We start from the raw sequence: 24,603 nt of genomic DNA, 5'->3' as shown, positions 1-24,603 counted from the left end.
TGCTGAATCAGTGTAAGTCGTAATCTGTCAGAGTTTCGAATGCCGTAACACGCTTCTTTGAACTGTAAGAACCGTCTGAAATGCCGATGGAGTGAGATGGAAGAAATTGCCCCTGAAAAATTATAAGAACACAAACGGCTGCGGAGAAGTAATCTGGTTGGAAAGATAGCAACGTACTCTCGGATCAGGAGGATCGGTATGACAGCTTTGTGCAGTATCAATCCATGACCATCCTCTAAAATATCAACATCCGCTGGAATCACAACAGGCTTAGTGAAATCGGCAACAAAAGCATCTACTATAACTGTATCTGGCTCAGTAATGACAGACTGACAAACCTCCTGATGATCATCATGTTCACTGATATCGTCGGTCTCAACCTCCACAATCATCTCGATTGGAGCATCGACTGTAGAGTCAATAATGTCATTGTGCTCATGTACTATAGAATCAGCATCCTCAGTCACAATGCTCATCATGGCCTCGATGTCTGCAATCTCTACAATAGGCTCAGATGCAGTATACCCAGCAACTCTGTCATCAGTGGAGCACTCTTCACCAAGAACATTCGACCCATCACTAGCATCAACTGCGTCTGGCATGTCGTGGGTAACATTGGTTGTGGGCTTATAGCTGTCGACCGTGGTAACATTGAATAACATTGGTTGGTAACGTCGATACCATGGAATCTCATGGCTAACGGTTTGTAGCTTTCGAAGACGGGCTTCACGGTCTCGATTGCAGGCTTCACGATGTTCTCTACTAAGGCGTATCTCTTCGCGGCTGTCTCTAATAACTTGGGCCAACTCCTCATTTGATATTTGGTTACCGGATGTCATTGTGTGGTAATCCTTATCACTCCTTGTAGGCATGCAAAGGAAAATTAGACACTAATATGGAGACTAACACCCTAAAAGGTTTCCTAAAAAAAAACTCTGTGCTTTGATACCAATCTGGAGACTAACACCCTGTTTTGCTACCTAGAATAGGGAAGATCCTACACTTCTAATGGGATAAAGGTTTAGGAAATATTTAGGGCTAACATGGAATACTAGAAAACACTTAAAAGATTAACCTAGGGCTGAATTAACACGTGATTATTTTACGGGCAGTAGCAAAACAGGGTCAAATTAGCTCAATTTAGGCCAAAAGGGCGTTTTGGTAATTTGGACAGATCTGGAAATTGAAGGAAATTGCTGTCCATATCATAGGTAAAAGTTTAAATAGGTAAAAGAAAAGTAATTCTAGGGTTTAAGCTCTGATTTGATGGTAGGTCTAAGCTATGGATCTTAAAGAAAGGTTTTCGGGCTTGAAAAAGGGTGCAAATTTTCAATAAGGCTCAAAAGGGGTTTAAAGTTAAGGTTCTTGGGTGTTTAGGCTGAGGTTTAGTCATAAAAACAATCTTTCAAAGTCTCGAAACGAGATCTTGAAGAACATGAGAGATCTATGGATTTTGGGTTTTTGTATTTTAGGGTTCAAGAACAAAGAAAAATAGAAAATTTGATTTACTATCCTTCTTTGTACTGATTTGATTGAAGAAATAGAAGATAATAGAGGAGAGGAGATGAGAGAAGATGGTTCCAAACCACCAAGAGGAGAAGAGAAGAAGTCCAAGCCACAAGAGCTCTCACAAAAGAAAATCTCAATTCTATTTAATGTTCAAAAGTCAAAAGTTTCTTTACATTGCTTTGATAAGATATATTTATAAGAAAAGAAACCCTAGAAGATAACTTAAAGTAAAAGCTAATCTTAACCACTCATCTAATCTCATCCGTTTGAAGGGAAGATCCTACACTCCTAATGGGATAAAGGTTTAGGAAATATTTAGGGCTAACATGGAATACTAGAAAACACTTAAAAGATTAACCTAGGGCTGAATTAACACGTGATTATTTTACGGGCAGTAGCAAAATGGGGTCAAATTAGCTCAATTTATGCCAAAAGGGCATTTTGGTAATTTGGACAGATCTGGAACTTGAAGGAAACTGCTGTCCATATCATAGATAAAGGTTTAAATAGGTAAAAGAAAAGTAATTCTAGGGTTTAGGCTCTGATTTGATGGTAGGTCTAAGCAGATCTTAAAAAAAAGTTTTCGGGCTTGAAAATGATGCAAATTTTCAGTAAGGCTCAAAAGGGGTTTAAAGTTAGGGTTCTTGGGTGTTTAAGCTGAGGTTTAATCGTAAAAACAATCCTTCAAAGTCTCGAAACGAGATCTTGAAGAACGAGAGAGATCTATGGATTTTGGGTTTTTGTATTTTAGGGTTCAAGAACAAAGAAAAAAAGGAAAATTGATTTATATCCTTCTTTGTGCTGATTTGATTGAAGAAATAGAAGATAATAGAGGAGAGGAGATGAGAGAAGATGGTTCCAAACCACAAAGAGGAGAAGAGAAGAAGAAGTCCAAGCCACAATAGCTCTCATAAAAGAAAATCTCAATTCTATTCAATATTCAAAAGTCAAAAGTCCCTTTACATTGCTTTGATAAGATATATTTATAAGATAAGAAACCCTAGAAAATAAGCTAAAGTAAAAACTAATCTTAACCACTCATCTAATCTAAAGCAAAGCTAAATAAAGATAAAAACTTACCAAAAATAGTAATCCCGTATTTGACCTATATCACTTCCTAAAAACAGTCATAACTTGCTCAAAACACATCCAAATCATGTGATCTTGGGCTCATTAGATAGGTAATCCAAAAACCTTTCTAAAGACACCAAAAACCCTTCAAACGGATGAGATTTGATGCCTAAAAAGTAGCCTACAAATAAAATGACGAAAATAATAGTTAAAATATAAAAACTTGCTCAACGCCAACGACTGGAACAATCTTTATGATTTTCATCCGCATTATTCTCTCCAGCTTGAAAAAGAGCTCGTCCTCGAGTTCTAGTCCGCCTGGATCAAATATGTAAACGATCTGCTGAATCAATGTAAGTCGTAATCTATCAGAGTCTCGAATGCTGTAACATGCTCGTGGGAACTGTAAGAACCGTCTGAAATACAGACGGAGTGAGATGGAAGAAATCGCCCCTGAAAAATTATAAGAACACAAACGGCTGCGGAGAAGTAATCTGGCTGGAAAGATGGCAACGTACTCCTCCTGGATCGGCAGGATTGGCATGACAGTTCTATGCAGTATCAATCCATGACCATCCTCGAAAATATCAACATCTGCTGGAATCGCAACAGGCTCAGTGAAATCGGCAACAAAAGCATCTACTATAACTGTATCTGGCTCAGTAATGGCAGACTGACAAACCTCCTGATGATCATCATGTTCACTGATATCGTCGGTCTCAACCTCCACAATCATCTCGATCGGAGCATCGACTGTAGAGTCAATACTCTCATTGTGCTCATGTACTATAGAATCGGCATCCTCAGTCACAATGCTCTTTATGGCCTCGATATCTGCAATCTCTACAATAGGCTCAGACTCAGTATACCCAGCAACTGTCATCAGTGGCACACTCTTCACCAAGAACATTCGACCCATCACTAGCATCAATTGCGTCTGGCATGTCGTGGGAGTGGTTAACATCGGTATTGGGCTTATAGCTCTCGACCGTGGTAACATTGAATAACGTCGGTTGGTAACATCGATACCATGGAATCTCATGGCTAACGGTTTGTAGCTTTCGAAGGCGCGCTTCACAGTCTCGATTGCATGCTTCACGGTGCTCTCTACTAAGCCGTATCTCTTCGCGGAGAAGGTTCAGATCTGCCATATTGCCTCTTCTTTGTGCTTCTTGAAATGCTTTCGTGGCACTCTTGGTCCACTTGAACTCCCATTTGTTTATGCAATCCGTCACGGGAGCCATAATGGAACTGAACCCTTTAATGAACCTCCGATAGAATGTTGCCAATCCATGGAAGCTTCGAACCTCATGAATATTAGTGGGTTCTGGCCACTCAACAATAGCCCTAACCTTCTCAGGATCAACTTCCACACCCTCAACTGAGACAATAAACCCAAGAAATATAACTTGATTGCTGAAGAACGTGCATTTCTTCTGCGTATAGTTTCTCTCTCTTGAGTGTCTCAAATACTTGTTGAAGATGAGACAAGTGGGCAGTTTTGGTTTTACTATAAATTAAGATATCATCAAAGTAAACAACAAAAAACTTGCCAATGAATAGTCTAAGCACTTGTCTCATTATTCTCATGAATGTGCTTGGTGCATTTGTTAAGCCAAAAGGCATAACTAACCATTCATATAAACCATCCTTTGTCTTAAAGGCGGTCTTCCACTCGTCACCAACTCGAACTCTAATTTGGTGATGCCCACTTTTAAGATCTATCTTTGAAAAGATGGCAGAGCCAGCCATCATGTCAAGCATATCATCAAGTCTAGGAATTGGAGATCGATACTTGACAGTGATCTTATTTATGGCTCGACTATCGACACACATGCGCCAACTTCCATCCTTTTTTGGCGTAAGCAATGCGGGTACCGCACATGGACTCATGCTTTCTCGAATCAAGCCTTTGCTCAAAAGTTCATGTACTTGCCTCTTTAACTCGGCATGTTCTTTGGGATTCATGCGATAGTGGGGCAAGTTCGGCAAAGAGGATCCAGGAACTAGATCAATGGCATGCAGAATGTCTCACATAGGAGGTAGTTCATCTGGTAGTTCCTCAGGAAATAATTCCTCATATTCTTTCATTAAAGGTTTCACCTCAGGAGGAATTTCAATAACGGCCTCATTCTGGAGGATATAATCCTCTTTTGTCACTAGAGCGTAAATCTTTTCAGACTCTTTACACTCTTTCAAAATCCTTTTGATTAAGAATACCTAAGGGTTTCTTGGACTTGTGGTGGAAGCAACGTCCTTCTTTTTCAGCCACCTTGAATGGTTGCGGTGGGCATGGCTGTAAGGTAATTTTCTTCCCTTTATGCTCACACGAATGTGTTGGATTTCCCATAGTGCAGAACATCTCTGTCATACAACCATGGTCGTCCTAGTAAAATGCGAGCAACATTCATCTCAACGACATCGCACCAGATTGTCGGTGTATGATAAAAATTGAAGAGGCACACGACATCTCTGGGTAACCGGAATGGTTGACTGATCAACCCAAGCAGCTTTATAGGGATTTGGATGTGGCTCGGGTTTAAGTCCCATTCCGCTAACTCCACTGGGAGAAACCACATTCATGCAACTTCCACTATCAATAATAACGGGCAGTTCTTGCCTTGATGTTTAGTGAAAGTGAAAAAATGTTGTTCCTTCTCCAGTCTTCATCCACTTTCGGTTGCGCGATCATACATCTCATCACGCTAACCTTGTTTGGATTTTCTTCCGCTTCTAATTCTTCTTCCTCAGTAATATAGCCATCGGCCACATAATGTTCCTCATCATTCTCGGCTTCATTGGCTTGATCATCATAATCCTCTCCTTCATCTTGTCAGGGCTCTACAAATGCAACACAGTTCGGACAATCACGTGCATAATGTCCATAACCCTTACATTTAAAGTACTGCCCTTTCTTAGGACCTTCTCCCAAAATTCCTTTACCCTTAAAGTCCTTTGGAGGTTGGTAGTTGTTATTGGACTTAGGATAATTGGGATTTGATTGTTGAGGTTTCTTGTAAGAAGCCTCCCCAGCTTGGTTGCTAATCTAGGAAAACTAGACACTAATCTGGAGACTAACACCCTAAAAGCTTTCCTACGACTAACTCTAGGCTTTGATACCAAGTTGATGCAGGACAATACCTATAGTATGGAAGATCCTACACTCCTAATGGGATAAAGGTTTAGGAAATATTTAGGGCTAACATGGAATACTAGAAAACACTTAAAAGATTAACCTATGGCTGAATTAACACGTGATTATTTTACGGGCAGTAGCAAAACGGGGTCAAATTAGCTCAATTTAGGCCAAAAGGGCGTTTTGGTAATTTGGACAGATATGGAACTTGAAGGAATCTGCTGTCCATATCATAGGTAAATGCTTAAATAGGTAAAAGAAAAGTAATTCTAGGGTTTAGGCTCTGATTTGATGGTAGGTCTAAGCTATGGATCTTAAAAAAGGGTTTTCGGGCTTGAAAATGGTGCAAATTTTCAATAAGGCTCAAAAGGGGTTTAAAGTTAGGGTTCTTGGGTGTTTAGGCTGAGGTTTAATAGATAAATTTTCAATATACCTTTAGTTACGGGGATAACTCAATGGTTTCCCATCACCCTTCCCCATTTCCTTTTCTTGGATATTTTATATAGTTCAATACGCCTTCCAAATTCTTTCAGGTAAATGAAAAACTAAGGTTAAGTTAAAATTTTCCAATGGAAAAACAGATATAATGCCAAACATGCGATATAAGAACTGAATTTCATAAACTTAATTTAGAAACAATAAAATTTTATAATACTTCACCCTCCTTGTTGTAGAAATTGAAAACCCATACAAGCAGAGTTAGCTATCACCTGCCTTGTAAAAACCTGGTTGGTGCTGAGCTTGAGACTAATCTTATGGATGGAGTGAGATTAACCTGAAAATGGCTATTCTATCTTAGAAATTTGCACTACGAAATTTAAATTGATAGCCATACGGCTGTCGGGAGTCGAGGTCATCCACAAACTTTTGTTTGACTATACTAATCATTTTATCATGAAAAAAAGTCCCACTTAATTATTCGTTGTATCAGTCCACACCATGAAAAGCATTCACATTCTACTAGGATCCAACATGAGCCTTCACTTATGCATGTATGGATCCATATATATTATTTGATTTGTATTTGAAGTCTCGCGATAATAATATATATATATATATATATATTATTTTTTTATTTTTATTTTTTTCTATACTTGTGAACCGATTAGATGAAATATTTATTCAATTATCTCTATATAGAATAACTACTTAATAGAGTACCTTTATAAAAGAAAAGATGTTTATAGACAAATCTTCACATATAGGGTTATTGGATTTTAATGTTCTGACAAAAAGATATATTTTCTGGGGAACATAGAGCACATAAATTCATATGATCCAATAGGAGTGCCAAAATCATAACCGCATGTTAAACCATTTGATGTCATTGATCTGACACAATTATGTATATAAGGTACATGAAACAATAAATACATAATAAAGTCATTTGATCGGATAGGATTGCCGAAAATCTATAGTCGCAATTAAATTTGTCTGTCCCAAAGAACAGTCAAAAGTCATACATCTATACATAAGACTGATGAATAAAATTATGTGATTAAAAGAACTGACAAGAATCAAAACTTGAATTAGGAAATCATTTGATTCCAACAATTGACAATAAGTATTGGAAGGATGATCAGATACTTAGGGTTATATACACTCGAAATTTCATACCAGATATATATAAAAATATCATTTGAAACCTTATGCGTATGTACAGTTACAGTTATATTAAGAGATTATTCGGCAGCTTAAGTACTTATATTACTATCACCTAAAATCATTTGAACTATATGCTCACGTACTGTTTGTGAAAGAACATATCCAAAATACCTTTTCCTCATATGTGCGTACCCTGTTTGTGAAAGGAACATTTACTAATGGGAATTTAATGTACTGACAAAACCCAAAAAGAATGACTTGTAACTGATGAATGAAAACAAGAAGCATAATATAAGTACTTGTTTGGATCTACCCTACCCCAACCTTCCTTCACTTTCTCCGGCTTTTCTTATTCTCTCTCTTTAAACTCCTTTCTTTATCTCTTCTTCTACTGTTGTTTTGTTTTTAAGGGATAAAGGCAATAACACAAGCTATATATATATTTAAGGGACAAAAAGGGGCGTGAGTTTTTTTTTTTTTTTTTGAAATTTGAAATGGGCGTCCATTATGGTTGGGCGTGAGGGGGGAATTACAATATTTTCCTCTCATTTTTGGTTAAGATTTCACCCCTTATTTTTAGTATGTTGGGTGAGTCACATGCTTTGGTGAGTTGTAAAGGTCGTATCCTCTTTTGTTAAGAGTTTTTGAATAAAGAAACTAATAACCCAAAATCTAGAAATTTCCTTATAAGATTACTTAGTCTATATGTAATCTTATTGTTTTCTAATATAAGGTTTTCTAAAATAAATTAAAAGCAATCACATAGATTTCCCTATCTTTTGGGTACCATTCATATCCAAAACCTACCTTATTTACTCCTTCTTATGGATCATTCTCTAGTCCGCCACCCAAAAACACATGGGTCCCACATATTTGGGTGATGCAAAGCATTCATTTGATGGGCCCTGACATAGAGACGGTGTCCACAAGAAATTAGCTTCATAGGATCATCCCAACCCTATGATTTGTGGAGCTTAAAATGGACGGCTTTGCATCACCCAAATCTGTCCATTTTTTAACTCCACAAATCGAAGGGTTAAGAAGATCCTATGAAGCTGAATTTTTGTGGACATCCTATCTATGATGAGGCCTATCAAATGAATGCTTTAGATCACCCAAATATGTGGGACCCATGTGTTTTTGGGTGGCGGACTAGAGACTGATCTCTAGTCGGCCGGACTAGAAACACTTTCCTCTATATATATTCTTTATAATTATCACTAAAAAAATGTTGGGTGTTACAAAATAGAAGATAATAGAGGAGAGGAGATGAGAGAAGATGGTTCCAAACCACCAAGAGGAGAAGAGAAGAAGAAGTCCAAGCCATAATAGCTCTCACAAAAGAAAATCTCAATTCTATTCAATATTCAAAAGTCAAAAGTCTCTTTACATTGCTTTGATAAGATATATTTATAAGAAAAGAAACCCTAGAAGATAACCTAAAGTAAAAACTAATCTTAACCACTCATCTAATCTAAAGCAAAGCTAAATAAAGATAAAAACTTACCAAAAATAGTAATCCCATATTTGACCTATACCCCTTCCTAAAAACAGTCATAACTTGCTCAAAACACATCCAAATCATGTGATTTCGGGCTCGTTAGATAGGTAATCGAAAAACCTTTCTAAAGACACAAAAAACACTTTAAACGGATGGGATTTGATGCCTAAAAAGTAGCCTACAAATAAGATGACGAAAATAATAGTTAAAATATAAAAACTTGCTCAACGCCAACGACTGGAACAATCTTTATGATTTTCATCCGCATTACATGTGGTCTAGCAAAAAGCATAAACATGATTTAGGACAGAAGACTTCCACACCCTCCTGGCTGGAGATGGGGAAGCAAGCGGGCCCACCTGCTCAAAGAATGATTTGATGGTGAACTTCCCATTGTTTCTTCTCTCTCCATATTCGTCTGTCCTTGCCTTGTCTTCCAATGAAGACCGAATCCAATCTTGTCATGAAATCATCCATAATATCGAGCTCTCCATCAAAGAAATTCCTCCTAAACTAAATTATCCGGACCATTCTCGCCTTCTAATGGCCAAATGACTCACCTACACCCACCCAGTCGTCGATAGAAACTCTATAAAGACCAAGATAATCTATCATTAGAGGTCGAGTACAACGCCATAAATCCTACTAGAAACGAATACGAGTGCCCAAGCACACTCTGAAACGAATACTCGTCTAAAACCTCTCCATACTTCTCATAATATCTCTCCTAGCAGTGACACCCTTGAACCATAACTCATTCAAAGAAGACCATCCGCCATAGCTAGAATCATCCTTTATAGCAATAACCATCTCACCGAAACTGATCATGCTCTTCCCCAAACTGCCAAAGTTATTTTCCTAGAAGGATGTTCACTAACCTAAGGCTCCTAATGCCAAGGCCCCCAATAGTCTTAGGCTTGCAAACTGCCTTCCAGCAAACTGAATGATATTTCCTATTTTCCTCCTTGTCTTTCCTGAGAAAGTTCTTTTGGAACTGCTCAAGACTATCAATCACTCCAGTGGGACAACAGAAAGGGGATATAAAGTATTGAGTGAGGTTGGTGAGCATTGCTTTGATATGCGCAATTCTCCCAAGGAGAGAAGACTCTTCTTCCATGGAGAAAGCTTCTTCTCTACCCTTAGTCATAGGGTCTCAAAGCCCCTTTGGAGGTGAACCAACACACAAAGGGAGTCCTAAGTGTTGGGAATGGAAGCCTTCCAATATCCAAGGATCTGAGCAAAACTATCATTGCATCGCTCAAATGGATGCCCATCATTGTCAATTTTGAGAAGTTTATCCTTAGGCCCAACACTGCTGCATAACATATCAAAGCCGCTTTGAGGTTCCTCACTTTATCCTCCCCAATACTACTGAAAAGGAGTGTATCTTCGGTATACTGCAAGTGTGAAATCTGTAAGCCAGTGAAACCTACGATGAGACCCTCCACCTCAGCCCTATCCATCATCTGACTGAGCGACTCATCCATAATGGTGAAGAGGAAAGGAGACAATGGATCGCCCTACTTCACACCCCTGGAGGTCTTAAAGAAGCATCTAAGTGAACCAATTACCAAGATGGACCACCAAACTGATGAAGCACAACTCAACAACCAGCCTTACCATCTATTACCAAATCTCCTCTCCTCTCCATCAGATAGTCCATGCAACTCCACTCCACCCTATCATATGCCTTCTCTATATCCACTTAAAAGGACTCAATTGACACTCTTAAGACAAAACAAATTACTCTTTTAACACTACAATGAGTCCTATCACCAAGTTAAGCCTCCTTTTGTTTTATGAAGGACGGTCCCCTTCATATGGGGTGACCCCCTGCATTTTCTTATGTCAAAGTGATAAGAGGCCCGGATATGTACGTGGGGTTCTTACTCATACTGGAACCCATTTCAATTCAAGAACACTATCTCCAATGTTTTGGGGTCCAAAGATTGTGCTTATTGTCCAAGGATGGATGCAGAGAAGAGTAGACAGAGGAAAAGTAGGTAAAATGATAATGTAAGCAACCAAAACATTTTTATTTGGTAATGAATAAATGAGAACATTGCAAGCATGTGCAGTGCTAGGTTGAAAGTTGTATTTGGAAGGTGGGAAGTCCAATCAAATTGCGATCAAAGTACTTGATACAGAGAAGGGAGAGGGGGAGAAGGAAAAAAAGCCATCAACTTGGGCCATTTGAAGTTTTGGAAACCAAAATCGTGGTTAGAGACTGAGTGTCATTTTATTTGATCAAGTGGAAGGCCTCTTTTAGGCTTTACGGTCTTTCCTCTTCCTCCATCGTGGCTTAGTGTGCAAGAGGAATCACAGGTGCTGTGAAAGCAATTTACTAGTTGTCATGAAACTCATGACACTGATTAGTGGTCCCCCAATACTTACATTCTTGTGCCAGGGCATGCCGAGCATGTTCCATAGGCGCACTTTGTGGGGTAAGAAAATGTCCACCACATCGAAGCAGTGTGCACTGATTTGGCTCATGTCATTTGGACATGTCAGGAGATAGTGCATCATGTGCATGCCGTCTGACCCATCTGGTTAACACTATAGTCCATCATGTGTTACGAGCAAATATGGTGTTGCCAGTTATGGTATTGGAGACTGCTTACAGAAGCTCATCGGTTGGTGGATGACGAGACAAGGTAAGGATGTTGAACCAAGGCATGACAGCAGGCAAGAGAAGCAAGTTGCTAAGAAATATGCCTTTATTAGCCTATATTATGGTTGCTTACCATAATATAGGCTAATGAAGGCAATGTAGGATGGTTTAGTTTTGAAATCGACCAAACTTTGTCTTTTGACAATGTAGGATGGTTTAGTTTTGAAAGATTTTCCTTGAAAAAACTGAGTTGGGAAATCGGCATATTTTGTTCGAAATATAAATATTTTTGAAAATGCTTCCCGGATGGATTTGAGCACTGCTAAGGCAATCTCACCTAGAAGCATACAAGAACATTCTTCATCATCAGAGGCATTGCAACAGACTATTGCGGATCAGGCAAAACAAAATGAGGTGTCTGATGAGAATACAAGAACATTCTCGTCAGAGGCATTAGGCCTCCGCTTCAATCATATGCTTGACCGAATTTTAAATGATATGTTAGTTCCACCCTTTTTTGCAACTTTTCATTGGGAAAATTTGAATACTTGCATGCTATGATATTCTTTCCTACTCCATCTGTGTTTCATTTTGTTTCCTGACAAGTTGTTGAACTTGAAACATTCTTTTCAATCTGTGCAAAACTATAGATTCTAGTTGGTTCACTTTGATGTCCCTTCCAATGTTTCAAACTATGTTTCCGATTTTAAAGATTTTAGATCGACTTTTTTATGCACACCTATTTGCGCAATGCTCTTATTGGAATTTACTTTTTTAACAATTTTGTATGATAAATAATTCAATATCATATGAATGATATCAATAGGATGTGGCTGGCGTACGATTTACATTTAATTTTTATCAACAAGATTTCTTATGATGCAGGAGAAGGATCATGTATTATCATATGGAAGCTTTTAAAAAGGTTGATATCATTGTAACCCCAACAACTGGGTAAGATCAACATCTCTCCTAATACGATCCATGCATTAATTTTAATTTTCATTAAATTGATGTTTTTCAGCTAAATTGCTCTTTTCAATGCATGGATGCTACTTCTGGGGATTCTTTTCTTGAAACAAGGAGTCATAAATTTTCTTCAATGGTCTTGTCCGACATTCTAGGCATATTTGAATTTTTACTTCTTGGAACTCTAAACATGCCAAGATATGTTAATGTAGATACAAAACTCACTTTATACTAAAATTTTCATATTTAATCAAATATTTGCTTGTAAATTTTATCTAGATTCTCTCTTGGAATAGCTTTAGCCCCGGGATAATGTAATTTTCTTTGTATAACAGTATGACGGCCCCCCTAATACCACCAAGTTCTCTCGCGTCGGGGGAATCAAATTTGCAGGTGTCAGGTCAGTCAGTTTATCTTTACTAACATTGCTCTGAAATTGACTAATCTCATTTTTTTAATCTCTTTATGAGATAACCTTTGCCGCTACTTTTGGGTACTAAATTCCATGTATTGAGGAGTGTTTTAAATCATGTTTCTCCCTATCAACATTACATCGGACAATAATGGAGAATGAACTGTAGAAAATCCAAGAAATACTTCTCAACACGGATCGAACACGATGTGCAACAATATACCAAAAGAACGATGTAGAGACACAATCACATAAGAAACACAAGATTTTACGTGGTTCGGCACTGCCTACGTCCACGGGGGAAGATTTTCACTATTTCGGTCTAGGGTTACAAAGTCTCTTCTTCTTGGCCAAGAAAACACAAAAGAATAAAAACCTAATCCCGCAACCCTAACATGTGGCTTATATATCAACGCCACTACATGGAGAAATTTACCGAAATACCCTTAAGAGAAAACCCAAAACTTAAATTTAGCTTCCGGGGCGTTGCACACATTAGTCCGTTAGGGTCCTGTATAATGCTAGAATACAAGACATCTGCACAACAATCTGTCAGGGTCTTGTATAATGCCAGAATACAAGACATCTGCACAACAAGAACAAAATTATTGGAAAATAAAAGCAATACATACATTACTGATTGAGATGGTCAAAGGGAAATACACGAAAAATTAAATTACAAAGCAATGAGGAACTTCACGTCTACAATCAATTCATGTTGCCTATGCCCCTCCTTAGACAAAGTATCAACCTTTGAGTTAGCTTCACGATGGATATGGAACAAAGAAATATGGAGTTGCTTGAACACATTAATGATCTCAAACAAGTCAACAAGACACCATGAAAACACCTATTCATCAATACCGAATTGAAAACATTAAAAGTATCTCCTTCCATGATGAATGGAAATCTCAATCCCTATCCAAGATGGTCTCAGGCATAGTTATTGATACTGATGCCATTTCGTTTCGTCCATTTCGGACGAAACATTTCGTACCAGTGGCAATTCCTGTACAAATAGGGTTAATGAAACATTTTAGTGAATTTCTGACATGGTTTGTTTCGTTATGTTTAACCTTGTTTTGTTTGCAAATGTATATTTTTAGAAAAATTACAGTTTTGCTCCTGATGACTATTTTTTATTTTTATATTTTGACCTTTTAATACACACACACACACAACTCAACTCAACTAAACCTTTGTCCCAATCTAGTTGGGGTCGGCTAATGAATCCTTTAGAAAATTTTCATGAAGAAGGTGAAAGGATCTAGCCGGCTCAAATTTACTAAGTCTAATCCTGACACTAGTTGAGTTCCTCTACATGAATCATTTTCTTCCGTTCTATCCTATCAAAGGTCATGCTCTCTGTTATGTTCCTAGCCCTCAAGTCTTTCCTTATTGTTTCTACCCAAGTTGTTTTCGGTCTACCCCTACCTCTTTTTACTCCATCAACTTGGCTCGAGTCACTTCTTCTCACTGGAGCATCCAAAGGCCTACGCTGGATATGCCTAAACCATCTTAAGCGATGCTCTCTCATCTTCTCCTCAATTGGTGCCAGCCCCACCTTTTTACTGACGCATTCATTTTTAATTCGATCTAATCTTGTGTGGCCGCACATCCATCTAAGCATTCGCATCTCCGTTGAACGGCTGAATGGTTGTTTCGCTGAACGACTGTTGGATGAGTGCAGCCACCTCAGATGAATTAAATGAATAAGACAAAATAGAGAGAGGAAAGACGATCACAAGGGGTGGGGTGGGGTGGGGGTTCTCTTGCTCATTTTTAAGTTTGACCATTGGATTAAAAGAAAAGTTTTAAAAGGGCTTTAAGTGGATTTTTGGGGTTTAGCCCATAGGAAATAAGAAATAAGTGGGTTAGGGCTAAAAAGCCTATTAAAAAGACGGGTTTAAAGGATAAATGGGCCATGGGAAAGACGGGTAAGGTGGGCTTATAGGCTGATGTGGACATCCCTCACATCTAGGTAAATAAAAATGTCAATAAATCAAATAGAATACTAACTAGAAGGAAAATGACACATGTCCAATAGTCCAAGCGAAAAAAACTAATCTAACTGCTCAGATGATTGAATCACATCAATCTCAATTATGTCCAACCTCTATCAACTTAAGGAGTAAATAATTTCTTTTGTCATGAATTTCCTCTTGTATGCGCTTCCGCTTCTAGTTTCCATAGGAAAAACCTAGGCTTTGATACCACTTCATGTTGACCTGGTTAGGGAAAATAGACTTGAGAGTTGAGACTACTGATTTTGATCACATCAGTAAGGTTAGGGGATAAACGGTTGGGGCCTAGTTGAGAATTATGGTGTAATGGAATAAGGGCAGGTTTGTTAAGGATTTGGGGATCAATTAGGCTGGGAGGGGGCTGGTTATTATGGGCAATTGGATGGAAATCAGGTTTATGGATTGATGGGATGGGAGGTAGGTTTAAGATTATTGATAGTGGATACGGGTTTGCCAGTATGGGATTTAGGACTGTGGATATAGGATTTAGAACTGTGAGAAATGATTTAGAGCTGTTTCTTGGGCTTCTGGACATATTAAGAAAGAGTCAAGGATCAAGGGTTGGGGTTGTCGGCCGTGCAAAGGATAGGAAAATAGGTTGGGAAAGTTGGTGGGAAACAAAGTTGGTGATTGGATGGGTTGGTAGTGATGGAAGGCTAGTTACTTGAGTAGCAAACAATGGTTAAGGTGAAAAAGATCAAGAACTGAAATAAAGATGATAAATTAAAGAAGAGACGGAAGGGGGAAAACCAAGACTCAATTCTAGGTTCCTAGGAATCACATGAAGGCTTGAAGCATCTCACTCCAATTCATGCAAGCCTGCAACAATCTGAAGTAACAATCAATATGTATCTCAAAAGGGGGCCAAAGGCCTAATATATATAGACAAGCCAAACCCCACAACCAGGTGGGTGTGGGCTAGTAGAAGTTCACTTCTGCAACAACTCGAGGACTTAAAACCAATCTTATGTTGAAACTTGGACAAGGACTGATGTGGACAAAGACAAGTTTAAGTGAATTAAAAGGTAAAAGGCCCATATGCCCCAGACTAGGGAAAAGGACCTAGTGGTCCCACAACTAGGGAACATCTCACGTGATCCCCACACCATCATCTCATGTGGATTTTATTCCTCGGTGTTCCTTTGGTATACTTTCGAACTTAGAGGTTCCACAACCCATGAATCTCACATGTGGTGATGCAGATATCAGTGTTTAAAAACTCGTTGACTCGGCTCGGAACTCGGCCGAGTCGACTCGGATTTGTGTTGACCGCATTTTAGAGTCGCAGACTCGCCGAGTCCGGGCCGAATCAAACATGAATCAATTTTTTTTTTCAGATGGGATCTACCAGCATGTGAATCTAGGCGATCCGTGACTCCTAAACTTCAAAAAGACAAGAAAAAAAAGGATCGAATCTTGATTTTTTCAACAAAATATCATATGATTCCCATTTCCATTCATCCTGAAATAGCCAGATCTACCTTAGTTTCTGCGCAAAACCAATCAACTGTTTTTGTTGCAATCATAAGCTGGTTTTTGGAGGAAGAAGAAGAAAGGTTTCCTTTTGTCTTGAGGTAAGTTGGCAAAGGAGGAAGAAGAAAGGTTTCTTTCTGTCTTGAGGTAAACGAAAATGAAATCCTAAATCACTAAATGTAGGTAAATGATACATTCAACCCTTTTTCTTACTTGGGACAGCCCTCTTTAGGTAAAAGTACAGTCATAGACACGCTGGGGTGATTTTCTCGAGTAAAAAATGGTGGTGCACATATCACATTTGGGGCATAGCGTATTTAAATGGACAGCTGCCATCATATCACATTGGATGATCTAAGCTGCCCATCAAATGGACAGCTTAGATCATCCTATGATGTGAGCCTCTGGATGATCCAAGCTGCCTATTATAGGTCAAAGCATAAAGAGGTTCTGCCCAAAAATTCATTTCAATAGGACGATCCCAGCCCTACTATCTGAAGTGGAAACTGCATATTATGGAATCCTCTATATAGATCAGAGGGTTGGGATCATCCAATGAAAATGATATTTGGGGCAAAATGTATTTATGATGTGGCTCATCAAATGGATGGGTTAGATCATCCTATAATGTTAGCCTTACAACTTTAATTGGCTTTCCATAATATGCCGTTCCACTTCAAATGGAAGGCTTGGATCATCCTACTGAAATGAAGTTTTGGGCACAACGTATTTAATTTGTGGCTCAACAAATGGACAGCTTAGATCATGGGATCATCCCATGATGTAAGGCTTACATTTTTAATTGGCTGGATGATCCAAGCCCTCCATTTGACTTGGCTGCGTCAACCGCGTTCTTGATCGCGTCCGCGCCGAGTCGACAAGGATTTTCTACGGCCGCGTTCCGCATCGAAACCGCATTTTTAAACACTGGCAGATATTAGGATTTATTTCCGCACTATTTAGTTTCTAGTAATTTTATTTCCATGTTATTAGTTTCTAGGATTTTTATTTTCCATGTTATTTTTAGGAATTCTTATTTTAGTAGGTTTCTATCTTTTAGGTTGTTTATTTGCCTATATATAGGCCTCTTTACAGCTTTATTGTTAACTTGGATGATTAATTGAATTGATTGAGAGCTTCTCCCCCAGATTTCTCCTATTCTTCCCTTTCTTCTCTTCTTCCCCTATTCTTCTACTATTCTTCTCTTCTCTCCCTAAATTCGTCTATTCTTCTGGTTATTTTCGTCTCTTCTTCAGGTTATTTTCGTTTCTTCCTCCCCTATTCTTCTAATTCTATCCCCTTTCGTCTATTTCTCTCCCCTTTCCTCAATTTTTATTCACGGTGCTGCATCAATTTGGTATCAGAGCGAAAGATCCAAGATTGTCTTCAACATCCACCCTCAAAGTTGCCACACGAAGATTTGGATTTTTTGCAGTAAAAGCCATTATTGCTGCTTGTTTTCACACAAGAAGCAATCAGGTAAGCCACTCAAAACAGCCCAATACAAACCCTAAACCATAAAAAAAATAATTCATCACCCAGCCACAAGCCACCTGCAGATCCCCTTAAAACCCAGCCAATCTACCCATCAGATTTCCTCACCCGAAGCTCACCTACAACCAGAACTTGTTTTCAGCCCATCCGTAACAGCACAAACACCCTAAATATCAAACAAATAAAACCCACTTCAATAACTTCAACCCCATCTTGCTGCCCTTCCATCTAAACCTTGTTTAAAGCGCTTCAAAATTTGCAGAAAACTACCATAGAAATACCCTTCGAAACCTGTATACCTTCAGCCCCTTTTCACCTGAACCAAAGCTTCAGAAATCAGAAATCCTAACTTCAAAATCAGATATCCTGTATACCTTCAAAACCAGAAATCCTCGCTCTACAACCGTAGTCGCTGCAACCCCACGGCCAAAGCTTTTTCCACACTGTTCCGTGACATAGGAGGAAACTCCCAAGCTTTCTTCTTTTTACAGCGACTTACTTATCTTGGGAGTCACATCTAATAAGGCAAGTTGTCTCTTTGCCTTATATGGTAAGGGCAATTCTCTAATTTGCTTGGAGGAGCAATAAGAAGGTCAATCACGTGAGGCTTCCACTAGTAATTGACCTACATAGCAGGTACATAGCAGGTTACAAAAACCTGCCTGACAGGTTTCTTGCAATAAGAGGAAGCTTGCTTGCTGAGTAACTTTGGGTTACCTAAAGAGCTGGTAAGTCTAAAGGTTACCTGAAGCAGCAGGTAAGAGCTCGGAGCAAACTTCAAAGTGGTATCACGTGACCACTTGGGTAGGGTAATAAAAAAGAAGAAGAAGAAAGTGCATGAGTTTTGTGAATAAGAAAGAAAGTGCAACCGTTTGGTAAATAAAGAAGCAAAGTACCACATTTTGGTGAAGTGCTTCAGTTACGTGACTGAGATTCACATGGCTGAGAAGGAGGGAAAAAAGTGTTAAATTACACACCCCGTACTTCCCTGGGCACCCCCATTCATTACTCACCACATAATTCACACCCCCTCTTTTACAGTAGCCACCCCCCAATAAAAAAAAATCAGAAAAAAAAAGATCTCTCTCTTGTTTTCGGGCTATTTTCGCTCGAAATTGGCCTGCGACTTCAACACAAAAGTTGAAGTACTTGATTAGTAGAGCACCCCGTATCAATTTCAGCAGCAGACAGTGACTTTCAACACAGTTTCAGGAGCAATCTCAATCGTCGCTTACATGCCATCATTCGATCAACACCTTTCCGTCATCCGATTTGAGATCCGAGACAGGCGTTGTATTCCTTTCGACATGACAAACAAATCAGACAATTGATTTCAGTTTTCGACGCCAATCCCAATGGCTCCGCCCTATGTTCCATATTTTGACGGGTACAACAATCAATATTTCCAAGACCGCACTCCCTATAGTTATTATGAGACTGTATGTCTACGGTGGATCAACGCTTTGGATGCATATCATGAGTACTACGGCTATGATCACCGAGCGGTCATCTACCGAGCCAGAGAAACTGTACGACGACAAGCCAAGAGGTTATGGATAAGTCGAATCAAGGACCGTTATCGCAGTTCTCTCTTCCGTTGATGGGAGGATGTCCGTGATGAGTTTATGGGTATTTATGCAATAAGGGCATATCGGTATGAAAGACAATTGATGCGTGAAGCTGCTCGACGAGAAGAAGCAACTCGCCGTGAATAAGAAGCAGCAGCCCGTCGTGCACACGAAGCTAAAATTGAAGCTGAGAATTTAGAGCGTCTCATGCGTGAGTCAGATTTGCAGAGCCGCTCCACTACTTCATTTGTCTTACGAGTTGCTGATATTCTTACGGGTCCAGATGCTAGTATTGATGAGAAGATTGATGTTGAGCCTTTGATTCCATCAGATTCAGACTCTGAGATGGACGATCCAGAGTTAGAGACTCAGTTGATTGCTGATATCGACATCGTTGTGCATGATGTTTCTGAGATTTCTGCCGCATCAATTGCCGATCATCTAGAGAGTGAGCTTCACTCTTCAAAGGCAAATATTGTGGCAGACCCACGTGAGGCTGATCCATAGCCTGAGTCCGAGTTGAGTGACCTGACTGTTGAGCCATTACTTGAGATGGATGTTCGAAAGCATATTGTTGAGGATTGCACTATTTTAAAACCGGTTGAGCAGATTGTCGAGATTTGTGCTGACACAGAGGCGCTTGTTACGCACATTGATCAGGAGGGTTGCCCGCATGATATCACTATGCCAGATATGATTCTAGCAGATGACTCTGTTGTTGATTCCATTGAGCCTAATGAGATACCAACGCGTGCTGATCTTTTGGAGGATGGTCATAGCTTGATACTACCTCCTGCTATCATGCCGATCTAGGAGGAGTACGTTGCCATATTCCCAGCTTATTTGATTGTCAAGAGAGGATCGCGTCTTTATGATTCTGCATGGATGATTTCTTCTATATTACTACGCTCGCGTTCCATACCACTTTCCCAGTCATTACGAGTGTTGTCCAGCATTCCATAGTTCGGAGGATTGCGACTCATGCTACTTGAGTGGGTCGTCTACGTATTTGATCCAGGCGGATTAGAACTCGAGGGCGAGTTCTTTTCAAGCGGGGGAGAATGATGCATATATTAGGATTTATTTCCGCACTATTTAGTTTCTAGTATTTTTATTTTCATGTTATTAGTTTCTAGGATTTTATTTTCCGTATTATTTTTAGGAATTCTTATTTTAGTAGGTTTCTATCTTTTAGGTTGTTTATTTGCCTATATATAGGCCTATTTACAGCTTTATTGTTAACTTGGATGATTAATTAAATTGATTGAGAGCTTCTCCCCCAAATTTCTCCTTTCTTCTCATCTTCCCCTATTCTTCTTCTATTCTTCTCTTCTCTCCCTAAATTCGTCTATTCTTCTGGTTATTTTCGTCTCTTCTTTTGGTTATTTTCGTCTCTTCCTCCCCTATTCTTCTAATTCTATCCCCTTTCGTCTATTTCTCTCCCCTTTCCTCAATTTTTATTCACGGTGCTGTATCATGTGGTCCCCACACCATCATCTTCATGCCAAATCAAGAATTGAGCCTTGGAATTTAATCCTTGGTGTTCCTTTGGTACACTTGCTGAGGCTGTTTCAGATTCATATCAAAGAAGAATAGTGATAAACAATAGAAGTATCACAAGAGGAAAAAATGAAATATCATGTAAATCTACTAGCTAGTTAATGAGCATACCATTCATCACTCCATCTGAGTTTGCTGAGATATACTCTAGGAAGAGATTGTTAACCACTTACTGCTTCTTCATGAGGAAGTTTGAAGTTTTTTTTCTTGACCTGGTTGAAATTTCATGAATGATGCAAACAATTATATCAGGTTTGTTGATGGTTTGGTCCATCATACCTATTTTAGCAAAGGAGGGCTTTGCTTATTGGCTAACCATTGGGCCCTTCGAAAGATTGGAATACCAAATCCTTAGAGGCCTAGTTAGGTATATCATTGATGTGGCTGAGCGTGTTAAAGGCATCATTCAGTCATGTGTGCTGGGTTGCTATGTGTTGTCCCCAACATAAAAAAATGATTTGCCTAGAAGGGGAGAATTAGTGGTGGAAAGTTGGTAGAAAAACTGACAAAAAGTATCGGAAGATAGAAACAACCTCCAGAACAGTTCTTCAGCTTAACTTTGATGTTTGTTCTCTTGGCAACCCAGGCCTGGCACGTGAGGGTGGCCTTGTTATGGATAATACCGGCATTCTTGTTCTATGACAGATTTGAATGAAGAAGAGGTGTCAGCTCCTTTGCAAGGGCCCCATTTCTTTATTAATCCTTTTCCCATCCAATCTAAGAGGAAGTATATTCCCTAATCCCATTTTATTGATTCGTAGAAGTGATTGACACACAAATAGAATCTTTAAATTCTATGTTGCATTGGATCGAAGAATGAGATGTGGCATGTCTTTGGATCATATAGATTTTTTCCAATTATATTTAATCGCACATACGCACAGATATATATATATATATATATATATATATATATGAATGGAATACATTCAAATATTCAATGCCTTCGATTATAGGATAGCACTGTCCAACTAGCAAGAATTGCAGGAAATGATGTGGTCCAGCCATTGTTGGGTCCCAATTGAGAATACATATATAACCTGTACAACTAAGGACCACCTGCCAGAAAAATAAGGTATTGGTGACAATAAAGAACTCTGCATATTATATATAGGGAAATGATTCCTATAAAAATAAGGTATTGGTAACAATAAAGAACACTGCCTATTATATATAGGGAAATGACTGCTATAAATCACAGTTCTGAAATTCATTAGAGCTACTTCGAGGATTTACTACACTTTGTGTTGCTTATATTGTATCCTTTATTTCAGGTTATCTTATGCGATTTATAATAGCAGGGAATCTTCTTGGACTGCCATCTATTTCTGTCCCTGTGAGTACGCGTATCTTTATACTTGGCATAAGTATGATAAATCTCTGCTAGATAAACACTTCAAAGTGGGTTCAGGCCAACACTTCAATTTTGTGTATATGCCCTGACCATGTCATGCTTTGCCCATGCCATACCTGTGAGTCAGCTATATGTATCCATGTATTCTGTTTTCTTACAAAATGCAAATTTCTTTTTCAGGAAGTTATATGAAGGGATTACTCATGCCCTTTAATACATACCAGTAGTTGTCAAATAGGTCCCCTCATCCATGTTATCATTTGAGAGTTTTCTCCACAGGTGTCTTTACTTTTTCTAATTTATTGGGTTGCATGGTTTGTTGAGAACATGGTTTTAAATTTCGACTCGGATTTCGGTCAAGACCAAAACCGAAATGATCCAAAATTTACCAACTTTCGGCCAAAATTTCGTTGAAATGCTGTTTTTTAATTTATTTTTTTACAAGATTTCAGCCAAACTTCGTTACAAAAAAATGAAATTTCATTTTTTTATTACCGGATTTCGCCCGAAATTTTGGTTTCGGCCAAGGCTGAAATTCCATGGTTGAGAAGACTGTTGTCAGTCTTCTGTGGGGTACATTTGGAATTGAAATGCACACTAGAAATTTCAAAGGGATAAATTTCATAAACTAGAACATAGGACCATTTCCCAGAATTTCCTCATGACCTTTAAGTTGGGTATGTTTATTGAGGATTACCAGTCAAATATATTGTTTTACAGGATGTAATCATTTCAATTTTCATTAATACTGTAACGACCCGGATTTGGGGCAAATTTTTTTAACATTTTTTTCTTTTTTTCAAAATCCCAAAATCCGAATCGCTACCCCAAAATGGGAAACAACAACAAAAAATTATATTCCATTAACAGAATGTCTATTACATGATTTATCTCAACCCCAAAAGAAATCCTATAAATGCTCTCCCATCCTAAGTGCCACCTAGAACTGTTCATCAGCAAAGGCTCCTTCACTTTCCTCACATACAAAGTCTGAAAAATAATCTAAGTCAAACAGCAAGATCATGTGATTGGCTTGGATAATAAAAGTGACAAGAATGAAAATCTGCATTATAAAGATGTTTCTCATGGCATTCACATGTGATAAGGAAAAGCAATAAGAATTATAAGATTTATTGCTACGGATAAAGAATATCAATGAGCATGTGAGAATGTCAAGGGAATATACTAAAGATAGCAAATCATGGAATTATATAAGAGAGCCTTAATCATACGGAGTACATATAGACACAGGTAAACTACAAGAAGTATCATGTCATCACGACGAGGTATATGGGTCATATCTATCTCCTCATAAGTATATACATGCTGGAAATCATCACAAACCCGTCGGTAAGTGGCTATACGTAGCTCTATGGCCTTCTCCTCATAAGTATATACATGCTGGAAATCATCACAAACCCGTCGGTAAGTGGCTATACGTAGCTCTATGGCCTTCCCGTACTATAGTACGAGGCGTAATATATTAATAATAAACAAAACACCGTGTATATAGATTATGGCTTAAAATAAAAAGTCCTACCACAGGAAATTCTACAGGGATAATCAGTTAATTCAATGACATAGATGCAAAAAGAATGCGAATAATCATAGGACACAGAAATATAATCACAAAAATCATAATTGTAACTAATATTATAAAAGTCAGTCATCACTTGCCTTGATATTGAAGTCTAGGTGATCGCACGGAGTCCTAACACACTGATTTGAAGATGAGGATCCTGAGGTCCAAATTTAATAATTAGCTTGGTGTCAATTTCTTCATTCGTTTTATGTTAAAGTTATTTAACATATGCCTATTATTGTCTTATGATATCTATTTTTATTTATTTGTTCAACTACTCTCTTTGTGGTCCCAAAAATAATACTTTCCATACCCTAAAATATATATGTTTTCATCAAAATACTCTGAAAATCTGCAACTAAATCAGCCCTAATAACTATAAAAATCTGCGACTAATCACGAAATAAAACTACAAAAATCAGCACTTAATCATGCACTAAAAACCATGGAAATCTGCACTTATTATGCCCTAAAGACTGAAAAATCAGCACCTATTTATGTGCTTAAATACTCAAAATCAACACCGATTTAGGAATAAAACAGTGAAAATCAGCAACTATTAGGGATGTAAGACTGTAAAAATCAGCAACATACATTGTCTAATAAAACTAGAAATCAGCAACTATATTCGTACGAAAATACTGCAAAACCTGCACTAATTTACTGCGAAAATAAGAAAAATCAGCACTTTATTTTGTTCGACAATACATAAAAATCTGCACTTTATACATGGA

The 24,603-nt window shown here is 38.4% G+C and overlaps 1 protein-coding gene across 2 annotated transcripts in view; it reads left to right on the top strand.

Annotated features, from left to right (window-relative positions):
- FAAH (fatty acid amide hydrolase) overlaps positions 1–24,603 on the top strand; it is a 93,926-nt gene that overhangs the window by 21,841 nt on the left and 47,482 nt on the right. For both annotated transcript variants that reach the window (XM_077377929.1, XM_077377930.1), the window contains 3 exons: positions 12,319–12,387; positions 12,738–12,802; positions 22,208–22,269. In XM_077377929.1, the coding sequence (XP_077234044.1) occupies positions 12,319–12,387; positions 12,738–12,802; positions 22,208–22,269 (196 nt within the window). The remainder of the gene's footprint in view (positions 1–12,318; positions 12,388–12,737; positions 12,803–22,207; positions 22,270–24,603) is intronic.

The sequence above is a fragment of the Tasmannia lanceolata genome, unplaced genomic scaffold (genome assembly GCF_043159265.1).
Source record: "Tasmannia lanceolata isolate RefF3 unplaced genomic scaffold, GAP_Taslan_0.1 ptg000004l, whole genome shotgun sequence".
Classification (NCBI taxonomy): Eukaryota; Viridiplantae; Streptophyta; class Magnoliopsida; order Canellales; family Winteraceae; genus Tasmannia; species Tasmannia lanceolata.
Note: the sequence above shows the minus strand (reverse complement) of the source record. Positions and strands in the feature narration are given on the sequence as shown.